We start from the raw sequence: 13220 nt of genomic DNA, 5'->3' as shown, positions 1-13220 counted from the left end.
GCGCAACTCTGCCAGAGGTTGACCATAGAGATGTGCTGGAGAACCTAGAGGTCCCTAGTGAAAACACTTCTCTAGGCATTTGTAGGTCCTCCAGCACGATTCTCTCGTCAACCTCTGGCACATGCTGACCACAAAGTTGCACTGGAGGACCTGGAGATTCCTAGAGAGGTGTCCTCTTAAGTAAAAATAATAGTGCTTTGTTATTTGCAGTTTTTCCACATTCATTGGGGCCCTTCATCCCCTAACCCCAGTGAATGTGGAGGGACCATTGTATTATAAATAGTATATTATATACTAGTATAATTAAAATATAACCTTATGTAGATGATGATGATGATGATAATGATTTTATTGTAAAATAATATCTGTTGGCTGAAGCACATCACTTTGGTTCAAATGAAATATTAACAGACTTTCTCAGGCTATTGTCCCCAAATATGATAATCCTTTTTAAACTTGTAGAAAGTGTTCAAAGGGGTGGAAGTGGAATCTTCTGGGGGGGGGGGGGGATGGGGAGAACACGTAGCATCTATTCATCCCCTGTTATGAATATGCTTCTAAGTACCCAGATGGTTTAATGTTGGACAGGGATTTGGGAGATCAGGGGCCCTTTCACACAACATCAAAGGAGTGCTATGATTTCACTTATATCAACATGGCTTCTTCCTTGGAGGTCTTTAAACAGAGGATGGATGGCCATATGTTGGGGATTCTTTGTTTGAGAGTTCCTGCATGACAGAAGAGGGTTGGACTGAATGGCCCTTCTTGGGGTCTCTTCCAACTCTACGATTCTATGACTCCATCTTATGATATTCTGGAGTCTGCACTAGGACTCTCTGGCTGAGAATTCGAAGTATGCCACCAGACTGTAAATCCCAGGATTCCATAGGCAGAATCATAAAATGAAATCATAGTGCTATGTTTATGTAGTGTGAAAGGTCTTCTTAGGTTTGAGTTGCCATTGAGCTACAATACCTATCAGGTGTCTATGGGCCAGTCCCTTTCTTGTTCTCTCAGGCTGCATCTGCACTGCAGAAATAATCCAGTTTGACACTACTTTAATTGCCATGGCTCTATGGAATTCTAGAAACGGTTGTTTGTTGTGGCACCGGAGGTCTGCAGTTCCCACAGAGTTGCTGGAAGGATAAAGTGAAGAAAATAGCCAGGCATGCTATTTTGATCTCATTGGGGAAAAATGAGTGTAAGCATATCAGGATGGGTATTGACTGATAAGGGATTTGTTTATTAGCACATTAATTTAGTAGTATAGCCTGTTATAGGAGCCGTGGTGGCGCAACGGTACTGCAGCCACAACATTCTGAGTTTGACTCGAGGACTCCAGGTTGACTCACCTGTCCTTTTGTAGGTTGGTAAAATGAGTTCACTGGTAAGAAGTATTAAAATGTATAGAAATGAAAATGCTATTGCTATCATAGTCTGGTGTTTTATTGTCCATTTTTATTGTATATGTTTGATGTTCCGCCTTTTGGTGGAAAGAGCATTATAAATAAACATTGTCGTTATCATCATCATCCTTATTATCATCATCATCAAAAAGTGGGCATCACTAATAAAAAATACATCATCAAAAAGTGGACATCACTAATGGAAAATGAATGAAATCGCTGACTGAATATCTATTATTTTGTATCCCTGCCCTTCTCCACAACATTATTCTCCCTTCCTCACCCATCTACTCAAAACGTCCCAATGCTGTGCAGCCCTTCTGCCCCATAGACTTCCTCTACAGTTAGTGGCTTTGCCGTCTTGTTCTTCCTCATCCCATAGGCCTACATCTAGAACATTCCCTACTGTGTCGCTTTGCCTGCCCTACAATGACCTTACCCCTTCCAAGCGTCTCCCTTTTTTCCCCAAGCCAGGTGGCCCGGGTCTGTGAGGCCCTGCAGGAGAGTGGAGAATTTGAACGCCTGGCCCGTTTCTTGTGGTCTCTGCCACCATCTCTTGCCTTCCGGCACGCCGAAGGCCTGAACTGTGCTCACACCACATGCCATGATTTGGAGTTGCTGGGAAGCCCCCTGCCCTCAGCCACTTGGCTGGCACCTTATAGTAACCAGGCCTCCTCCCCATACCATCTGGAACCTTTTGGGGCACTGTGCCCAGGAGAGAAGTTTTCTGGGTTTCTGCCAGACCAGTTGCCTGCTCAGAAGAAACTCCCTGGTTTGGTGAAGGAGTCTACAAAAGACAGTGAACAGAAAGCAAACGGCTTCAAGGTGAGCCAAACCCGCAATTTTGTTTTAATGTTCTAACTTAGAACTTTATTATACTATAATTATCATATATATTTAATTATAAGTTGATCTCACGCATACGTCGAGGGCAGGTTTGAGGACAAAATTACGGATTTTGATATGACCCATTGATATGTCGAGGGTAAAACTTAGGGGCATGTAACAAAGAATGTAAAAGATGAAGCAAAGGATAACAACACCAAAGAACTTAGAAAATTCTAAGTTAGAAAAAGCAGGCGTAGCTATTTGTGCTCACCCTAAAGGCTGGTGGGATGCAGTGGTGTCACTAGGGTGTGCAGTAGGGTGGGTCACACTGGGTGTCACCTCCAGAAGGGGGTGTCAGATGGTGGGGTAGTACATCCCAGGATCCCATGCAGGCTTGGCCATGTGGGACTCGGAAGGCCAGGGGGATGGGGTAGGCAGCTGCCTTCCAGGTCCCTCATGACCATGGAACTTGAAAGGCCAGGGGTGGGGGCTGACTTCTAGGTCCCGTGTGGCCATAGTTCTGCAGGACTTGGAAGGCCAGGACTTCTGGGGGGCAGGGCCAAAAGGGCCCTCCCCCCCACCTCACTGCCGCAGCGCATAGAATTTCACCACAGCAGCAAGGTTGGGGGGGTGCTCAACCCTCACAATGGTCCCCCCTGGCCTTCTGGTCCCTAAAGGTAGTCACCCAATCCCCCTGGCCTTCCAAGTCCGGAAGGCCGGAGGGCTGCTGTGAAGGCCGAGTGGACTCCTGACCTCGCTGCCGTGGCACAATTCTATGCACTGTGTCAGTGAGGTGGGGGGAATGCCCAGAAGCCCCATCCCCAGAAGCCCCACCTCCCCGCAACAGGTGACACCCTGCACAGGGACACCACTGGCTGGATGTGGAGGAAACTACGATATATTGTTGTTGTGCTGTGTGTGGGGGATGTGACCAGACACAGGCGGAGCTAAGAAAACACATAGGTGTCAAAAAGGATGAAAAGGCAAAGCAAATTAAATGGCAACTTTGATCATAGCCTTTAACTTTTAATTTGATAACTTTGTCTGATTTTAACCCCGAAAAACTGACAAACATACACAACTGTCATATTCAAATCCTTCCAAACCTAATTCCTCTTGGTGGTCCAACTGCCAAGTGACAAGGAACTGCCAATGCCACCATTTTCCTGCTGAGGCATTCACAAAGGTTAGAAGTGGCACCATGGTGGAGAGAGTAGAAGGGGGTCAGTGTTTTTTTAAGGTGCTCCCAGGATGAACTAAGGGGCTGTGCACACCAGTGGGAAAGGCCAGTTTGGGGGCAGAGTTGGGGTGTAGCGTCCATATGACGCACACCCCAGCTCCGCCCCCAGGGCAGCATGATGCTGCGCGCCACAATACATGGTGTGCAGCATCACAGTACTCCTCTAGCACTGTGTCTGCATGTCGCAGCACTGAAAGAATGCCATAAAGCATTCTAAAATGTTGAATTGTACATCCTAAAGCATGATGACTGGTAGTAAGCATTTTAAGCTAAAATGTGCTGGTAATTTTGCCCCCCCCCCTGCTTTTGACAAAAAAATAGCAGAACAGATGGGAACATGGACCTAATAGGTCCCACTTTTGAGACCTCTCCAAACCCTTTTGTCAATCCCTGAAAGACTCCCCAACTCTGCAAAGTTTAATTTTGGTTTGGTGTGACTTTTTTGGCCTATATTCACCAGAAACTCATGACAGTTCCCCCTTCATAGAACACCCTCCCTTCCTAATACCGCCTTTTTAACTATTTCCTAGCACAAATTACAACTGAAATTGAAGCGACATACAGTGGAGCCTTACTATCTGTGGATGGCAAGCCCTGTTGCCCCCACTGGCAGCACATACACAAGGCCACACTAGTGGGTATGGGCATGTCATACCATTAGTAGGGACACTGGGACTTGAGGTCCTGTGTTTTTTTGGAACTGGGGGGACAGAACGGATCCCCCATGGATACCAAGGTCCGACTGTATCTCTTGAGTTCCTCTTTCTTGTTCCACATTCAAGACAGCTCCTTCCATGGTCAAAAACTAGGGTTGATAGGCTTTCAGTATGTATTTCAGGCTCCCCATGGTCCAGTGCCATCTGCTCAGTGTACTAACACAGATTATTTCTTCCACACAGGAAAGGACCCGGAACCTGCTAAGGGAATGGTACCTCCAGGATCCATATCCCAACCCTTCACGCAAGAGACACCTAGCCCAAGCTACTGGGCTCACTCCCACCCAAGTAGGGAACTGGTTCAAGAACCGTCGACAGAGAGACCGGGCCGCTTCAGCCAAGCACAGGTGAGAGAAACCTTTGTACTGTTGCAAGGAAGGCCTACTGCAAAAGCACAGGGCCTCAGAGATGAACATAGTGAGCACCATTGGGGGCTTGATAACCTTGCTGGGAAAAGTTTATTTTTTGACTACAACTCCAAGAATCTCCTAGCTACCGTAAAGGATTAGAAAAAGTATAGTCCAAAATAGTAATTTTTCTATATTCTGTTCTGTGTGTGTTGTGTCAGGACTCATGTAAAACCAATAGCCTCGTGCCATGAAAAAGACCAACACATCTAGTTTGACACAAACATATGTGGGCTGCCATCTAGTCTGCGGGATGCATTCATTCCAAGAAATACCAACCCCCAGAACAAAACAATGGCGATAGTATTCTAATATATCTAGAGAACACCAACTTGGGAAAGACTCTAGTACAGTGGTTCTCAACCTGTGGTCATGACCCCTTTGGGGGTCGAACGACCCCTTCACAGGGATCGCCCAAGACCACCGGAAAACCATAGCAAAATTACAGTTATGAAGTAGCAATGAAAATAATGTTATGGTTGGGGGTCACCACAACATGAAGAACTGTATTAAAGGGTCGTCGCATTAGGAAGGTTGAGAACTACTCATCTAATAGATGACTCTGATAGACATAAATGTATGTCCAGTAAATTTGTTAGTCTTTTAAACCCAAAATATTCTTTTACTTGTTTTTACTGTAAGCAATGGATTGATGTCACATTTCCCTTGGAAGTGTAAAGCCAGTGTATATTAAAATGCAAGTTGTACAGTATGACTTAGCGACATTTGCAGAAAGAGAGGTGGGATAAATTTGCTATATTCAATAAGTACAAGAGATCTCACTAGACTGCTTTCAAACAGTGGGGAGGGGAGACAGACAGAGTGCTATATCACATCATTTCCCCCCAGCTCTTCCCTGGTCTGATCCTTCTATTCCTTGCTAGGCTGCAAAAGGAGTTGTCTGTCCATCCTAAAGAGCCTCTCCATTCTTCTGGAACTGAGAGCCTGAACATCACTCCTTGTCTGTTGGGGGACAGCAGTGCACCCAGTGAGCAAAAGGATCCCACATCACCCACCGGCAAAAATGAGGACAGCCAAGGAGCAGTGAAGAGTTGGGAAGACTGAGCCACGGAATGACTTTTGTTGAACAAAACATGGCTGGATGGGATGTGAAAGTGTGGAGACTGAAGAATGGGTATAGAAGAGATGCCTAAGGATCCTTACTGACATTTTAAAAAGTGGAATGAAAACCAGTTTTAAAGAATGACAGGTGCGGATTGGGTTTGTGGCAGAAATGCTAGGAAGGGAGGAGGGTTTTTTCCTGGCTTCCGTGCATTCTAGTCAGGGCCAACCCTACCTTTAGGCAGCATGAAGCAGCTGCCTCAAGGGATAAGATGCTGTAGGGTGGGCTATTGGAAGGACAGAGTTGCCTGCATCTCCCAAGTTTCTTTGTAGGCCTCAGTGACTCAATGGTGTGATGCAGCAGTCAAGCAACAACAACAATGCATTTGTAAGCTATGTCAGCAGCACTATAGTGTCCAAATCAATGGGAATAATAGTACTCCTCAAATACTATGAGAAAAGATTGAGGATGCTGGATACATTTAGCCTGGAGAAGAAAGACCTGGAGATACTTTGATGTTGCTATTGTTATGTGCATGCCTCCAGGTCATTTTTGACTTATGGCGACCCTCACTATCATAGGGTTTTCTTTGCAAGTTTCTTCAGAGAGGGTTTACCATTGTCATCCTCTAAGGCTGAGAGGGTGTGACTTGCTGAAGTTCACTGGTGGGTTTTTATGCTGGAGCGGGGATGTGAACCCTGATCTCCAGAGTCATAGTCCAGCACCCAAACCATGACACCACACTGGCTCTGTCAAATGGAAAATGGATCACACTTGTTTTTTGCTTCTCCAAAGGGTAGATCCTCAACCTATGGATTCAAATGGCAAGAAAGGAGATTCTAACTAAACTTTAGGAAGACTTTCCTGACGATGGTGGTGAGCTATGCTTCATTGGAGGTTGACTTGTAGGGACGCTTTAGTTCCTGCACTGGCTGTGGCATGGATCAGACAGCCCTTGAGGTATCTTTCAGTTCCATGGAGTTTATCACACAAAGGAGATTGGGAGTTTATCCTGTGACTATCCCAATAAAATTGCATAATTGTGCAAAACAATGCGGCAGTTAAAAAGATCAATGCGATAAAAGTATATATATCAAGAGATGTAATAGTGCCACTGTATTCTGCTTTGGTCAGGCCCCATCTGGAATAGTGTGTCCAGTTCTGGGCACCACAGTTCAAAAATGACGTTGAGAAGCTGGAGCGTGTCCAAAGGAGGGCAACTAAAATGGTGAAGGGTCTGGAAAGCATGCCCTATGAGGAACAACTTAAGGTGCAGGGGATGTTTAGCCTGGAGAAGAGAAGGTTAAGAGGTGATATGATAGCCCTGTTTAAATATCTGAAGGGATGTTACTGTATATTGAGGATGGAGCAAGCTTGTTTTCAAATAGGACCTAGAACAATGGATGCAAGCTACAGGAAAAGAGATTCCCCCTCAACAGTAGGAGGAACTTCCTGACAGTAAGGGCTGTTCGGCAGTAGAACACACTCCTTCCTCGGAGTGTGATGGAGTCTCCTTCTTTGGAGGTCTTTAAGCAGAGGCTGGATGGCCATCTGTTGGGGATGCTTCGATTGTGATTTCCTGCATGGCAGAATGGGGTTGGACTGGATGGCCCTTGCGGTCTCTTCTAACTCTACGATTCTATGCTTCTATGAAATGATTTCACACGACGTTGCACAAAACCATTAAAGTGGTCCAAGGAAGCCTTAACACACATCTTTTTACTTTCAGGATTCCAGCAAAAAAGCATTTGTGATATTGCTTTATTTGCGCAGTTGCATGTGATAATCATTTGTGCAATTACACACCATTTCTGCTTCATTCGCGGGAAGCTTTAAATGCGCTTTAATCTCTCTTTAATGGCAAAATTAGCCCCAGTGTGATAAACTCCGATGAGTGAGAGCCTAAGATACTGATGCACTCTTCTCTTAGGTCTCTGTCTTTCTGCTACATCAAATATAGCTTGCAAAAAATGACTTGCCGTGTCTTTCAGTTCTTAACTTCACACTGGGATGTGCTTTGATAGAGGACAGCTTTGTGTCTGAAGGTGTCCTCTATTTAAAGCGCTATCAAATCCAGGTGTTTTGAAAGAAACCTAAGAAAGGAGAACTCAGTTATCATCAGCTTGATAGTAGAATGGACAAGAACCTGGTTACGGTCTTTCCTACTCACATGTGACATAGTGGAACGATCTGTATCAATGAGCATATGCATTTTTGTGCAAATCAAGGTGTGTTTTTCCCCCAGCTGATATATCTTTTTCATGGTATATGTACTATTGCATATCTCTCAGCAGTTTGAATTAAAACTCACATCACGTCCCATCAGTCTGATATGCCAGTTAGATGGAAAGGCTCTCCTTGTGCCACAAAGTGTCCCAGGTGGAATATTTTAGACGGTCAGGGACATACGGTTAGACAAGAATGTGAAAATCCAAGCATGTCGTATGGAGGATGGAAGGCAGAGAAATTAGATTCGGGACATTGCAGTGTTTTAGCAGTGTATAAGGTGTGTTTGAGAGGGTATGAAATATCAGGAATAAAACATGGAACCTGTGGTGAGGGTCAGGATTGATTATTACTATTATGATCCAGTCACTTCTCTTAAATATTGTGCAAGAGATTATGTACCTAAAATGCTCCGTGATCTTGTTTTGAACTTCTTTAAGTCAGCTTATTACATACAATCAATCTGTCGGTCTATCTTTTTATTTATAGCCTTCTTTCCCCGCCAAGACATGGGATCATAAGTTGGCTTACGAGATAAAAAGAAAGACAAATAAAGCCACATCTAGCTAAAACATGAGCACCAGTCGCCATTTGATTTCCTGCAACCACTTATTTCCCTCCAGACAGAAGAGCGTACATAGTTTTTTGTGGGTTTTTTGGGCTCTGTGGCCATGTTCTAGAAGAGTTTATTCCTGACATTTACCAGCATCTGTGGCTGGCATCTTCAGAGAAGAGTGTAAGTTTTCTTTGGCCAGATATGTGCAAAAGGTCTGGTAGTTTGAAGGCTGGGGAACCTCTTTCACTCTTAGAGGGGAATTCAATTTCAAATATATTCCAATGGTCCACTTTCCAGTAGGAGATGGAGCCAAAGGCAAAGTTATAGGCCCAGAAACATCAGCTCTAAGCTCTTACTGCCAGTAGCTAAGCCTGAAGAAAGGCATTTCAACTTTTTAAAATGGGGAAAGTCCTTGTACAAAAGCTGAGAAAGCAACAAATGATGGCGTAATGGGAAAGGAACATGGCCTTTTGGTAAAGCAGAAGGCCAGACTAGAACCCCCAAGAAATAAGTTATCCTCTCCTGGAGTAGAGTGAAATCACTATGGCCACAAAGTCTTGAGTTTAGCCTCTTTAGTAGCAAAATAACACATACATAGTTATATGTGAGTTGTTCATATTCATCCCGGGCCTTTCCCCCTTTTTTTTATTCCTTTCCTCTCACTATATTTAAATTGTAAGCTCCTTGGGGGCCAAGGACTTTATCTTTTGATTTTTGTCCATTTATAAAATGTATAAAACCACTGTGTATGTATTTATGGTGCTCTGTAAAGAAAGATGCTTTGATCTGTTACCGGCACTGCTACTAAACTGTAGCACCGTATCAATAAATGATGATTTTGTATTAAGAAAGCTTGTAGATTTGTGAGCAAAAAGATTAGTGTGCTAGCTTGTTTTGGTACTGAAAACAAAATCCTTGGACCAAGCTTGTGCTCAGAGGCACTTTTGTTCTGAATGTTGGGCACCTGCTTGAGATGCAACTTTTGCATCTCTGGTAGGCAGGCCTTGGGTTCAAGTGAAAAATAAATATAGTAGTTCTGCTCCACACCAGCCCAGGAGACATGTGTGATGTTGCAAAGGCCAGGGACGTAGCTAGGATTTTAGGAAGGGGGGGGGGGGTCCATACTAAGTGCCACCATTATAATGGGGCTTTGGTGCGGCAGCGCAGCAGCACACAGCATTCATTTTTCTAATGGAAGAGGGGGGTCCGGACCCCAAGAACCCCCCTCCCTTGGCTACGACCCTGCGAAGGCAATGGAAAGTTCGATGATTCCCTCTTTCCTCAGCCCACTCCTCTTAGCAGGGAGAATAGCAATTCAGTCTGCAGTCAACCCTCCACATTTGCGGCTTTGACTTCTGCAGCTTTGAAAAGGTGTCATGCTGAAGATGGAGCAAGCTTGTTTTCTGCTGCTCCAGAGAATAGGACAAGGAACAATGGATGCAAACTACAGGAACAGAGATTTCACCACAATATTAGGAAGAACCTCCTAACGGTAAGAGTTGTTTGACAGTGGAACACACTCCCTTGGAAAGTGGTGGAGTCTCCTTCCTTGAGGCTGGATGGAGGGGATGCTTTGATCAATGGGGATGCTTTGATTGAGGTTTCCTGCATGGCAGAATGGGGTTGGACTAAATAGCTCTTGTGTTCTCTTCCAACACCGTGATCATCTTTCAGTATGCCTTAGCAATGGAGTCACAAGGGTTGGTGTCACCTGGTGCAGTAACTCATGGGAGATTATCAGACCGGGGACAGGACGAGGTCGGGAGCGAAGTGGATTGCTCTCCTGTCCTTCTCCCTTTTTTGTCCCGATTGCATGAAAGCGTTTCAGAGATGTCACAATCATCCTGTCTTGAAGTGGAATTGTATTAACCCGAGCTCCCGTTAATATAAAATGTCAGGACAATTCCACTTCAATGACGGGACAATGAGAGGATAAGCTCGACGTCATTATTATTATTATTATTATTATTATTATTATTATTATTAACCTTTATTTATAAAGCACTGTAAATTTACACAGCGCTGTACATACAATATGTACAATACAATACGTCATCTGAAAGCTCTTTGCGCAATTGCAATCAATTACACTTTCCGGACAGGACAATGTCCAGATAAGCATGATGGCATGTGAAAGTCCTTCCCGCAATTGCGCTGGTAGGACGGGACAAGGACAGGACAAGGATCAGGTACCCTCATCTGATAATCTCTATGGTATCACCCCCCCCCCCCAATTGACCTCCTCCTATTCCACACCATACAGAATCCTTAGAGGAGCTTTTTTGTATTAATATTACTCATAAGTCGTAATTCCCCTGGATCACTGAATCTAATGGTATTAGTTGTGACATAAAAAACTAGACCCATTAAGATTGTACTTTTAAATTACAATATCATATGCACAGCCAAAATGTATTTACATATACATAGCTCATACTAAGTGAAATGTGATCTTTTTAAAGATTTTTTTTAATTAAAAAAATGTGTGTGTCTGTGTGTCCTCAAGTCAACTTATGGTGACCCCATGAATTTCGTAGGCAAGGAATCCTCAGAACTGGTTTAGCCAGTTCCTTCCTCTGAAATATGGCTTACAGCATCTGGCATTCTTTGGTGGTCTCTCATCCCAGTACCAACCAGGACTGACTCTGTTTAGCTTCCAAGATCAGACAGAATCTGGTGCCTTTAGGTTATTTAGGCCCTAATAAAACGTAAAGATTTCTCCTTTGACATGATTGCCTAGTCATGTCCAACTGTAGGGTGAGGTGCTCATCTCCATTACTATAGCAAAAGAGACAGCGTTGTCAAAGACAACCCCATGGTCATGAAGCTAGCGTGACCATGGACAAAACACTGTTACCTTCCCATCAAATTGGTACCTACTTATCTATTTGCATTTCTATGCCTTCCAACTGCTAGGTTGGCAGAAGCTGGGACTAGTGATGAGAGCTCACTCTGTTATGTGGCACTTGGGTCTCCAACTGCAGATCCACTGACCTTGTGATACTCAGAATTGAAGTCTTAACCATGTCCATAAGCCACTGTGTCCATTTTAGGCCCTGTACATAGAGAGATCTTGTAGCCCCTTTGAGACTAACTGAAAGAAATTGGCAGCATGAGCTTTCCTAGTCTTCAGCCTACTTCCTCAGATGCATTCAGTCTACTTCCCCAAATGCATCTGTGGACATAGACTGAAGTCTAGGAAAGCTCCTGCAGCCAATTGCTTCAGTCTACATCCTTCAGTTTCTTCATTCTACTTCCCCAAAGGCATTTGAGGAAGTAGACTGAAGTCTAGAAAAGCTCATGCTGCCAATTTCTTTCTTTCAGTTAGTCTCAAAGGGGCGACATACTGATTCTACAGGCTAACACGGCTATAACTTTGCATTTTAGGCCCAGCAAATCTGCAGGGTGGGGAATAAATGGGAATCCCCTGGACAGTGGAGGGACCACATAAATCTGGGGCAGAGGAAGAAGCACCTGCTTTTATGCCGCGTCTGCTCTGCCTCGGTCTCCAAGGTGATGCTGGAAGGATGCGGATGCTTGGAGGCATACAGGCGTGTGGCGGATCGGACAGCAGGCTCCCTTGCAGCCACTACCAGCCGAGTAGAAACGACTTACTTCCAAACCATCAACTCCATCTGCTTGCTGCCAGAGTGGAATGGTCTCTCCTTGCAGCTGCTTTTGTGGTAGCAGCTGCGGCAGAACCAGGGAAGCGATGCGATCCGCTGCTGGCCAGGCCCTGCTGATCTGGTTGCTTTCAAATATTGATCAAGACATAATAATAACATTAAGCAGTATTAAAATAATAATAATAAACGTAATGTAAAATAAAGATTATATAGCCCATTAGTGCAGAGCATAAGGCAATATATAAAAATAAGGTAAGACAGATAATAAGGTGTACTGCTATAAATATAAAATAATAATCAAAATAAAGGAGAAGAATTTGGGGATCAAACTGTGCTTGATCCGGGGCATGTCCCATTCACAGCGCTTTCTTCCTGGCGTTTTCACAGCCAGTCCTGGGCAGAACAATGATGTTTTTAGCCAATTGCCACCACCGATTATGACTGCGTTTTGCCTAGTTTTAAATCTTTGCCTTTAAAAAAAAATGTTACTTTTGAATGTAGCTGATATAACAGGTGCCTATGTCTCTATGCAACAACCTGATGCATTGGCAAAAGCTGACTGGGGTTTATGGGACTCCAGAGTGGGTGAGTTGGGGTTTATGTCCATTTAGTCCACTTTTGCATTTATAGAGGACTTAGGAAGTTAAAACACTGGTGTGTTCCAGATGTTGAGCATGTGCTTTTGAAAGAACAAGACTAGCCCCCAGAAAGTCTAGACAGGACTGGGAAATAACCCATGGCTGGACATCAGCTGCCAGTCAGTGTAGCATTTACTGAGCTAGATGGACCTGATGTAGTCTAAGGGTGATGAAAATAATCCAGGAGGAATTTGAGATGAATCTTTGCTGTTCACAAGAATCCTGAATGCACTTGATTACATTTTTGGGGGGAGGGATGCCATAATAAAACCCGCTTATTCCAGGATAATCAATAACAAGCTTTCTCCCAAGCTTTTACAAAAGATTTGTCTCATCAGCTGTGTGTGAACAACAATGCAAATAGACCCAAATAAATTTGGGATAAAAGTCTCCCCACTTTTAACAAGTTTCAAATGCACTTGCATCAACAGCCCAGGCGGTCGAGGAATAAAAGGGGAAAGAGAGAGAAAAGGAAGGAAGAGAAAAAGGGATGCCGACCCACTTTGTCTGTGGG

General features: G+C 44.2%; 1 protein-coding gene across 1 annotated transcript; it reads left to right on the top strand.

Moving 5' to 3' along the window:
• Nucleotides 1-1660: 1660 nt before the first annotated feature.
• On the top strand, nt 1661-5936 carry LOC149301952 (homeobox protein SIX6-like). Its single transcript, XM_089483478.1, has 3 exons — nt 1661-2231; nt 4374-4537; nt 5482-5936. The coding sequence occupies exons 1-3, from the start codon at nt 1836-1838 to the stop codon at nt 5660-5662; spliced, it is 741 nt and encodes a 246-aa protein (XP_089339604.1). The 5' UTR covers nt 1661-1835; the 3' UTR covers nt 5663-5936.
• The last annotated feature ends 7284 nt before the right edge of the window (nt 5937-13220 follow it).

This window comes from Sceloporus occidentalis, unplaced genomic scaffold (genome assembly GCF_023333645.1).
Source record: "Sceloporus occidentalis isolate IW3139 unplaced genomic scaffold, rSceOcc1.0.p SCAF_20, whole genome shotgun sequence".
In the NCBI taxonomy this organism is placed as follows: Eukaryota; Metazoa; Chordata; class Lepidosauria; order Squamata; family Phrynosomatidae; genus Sceloporus; species Sceloporus occidentalis.
This window is presented reverse-complemented; position numbering and strand designations above follow the sequence as displayed.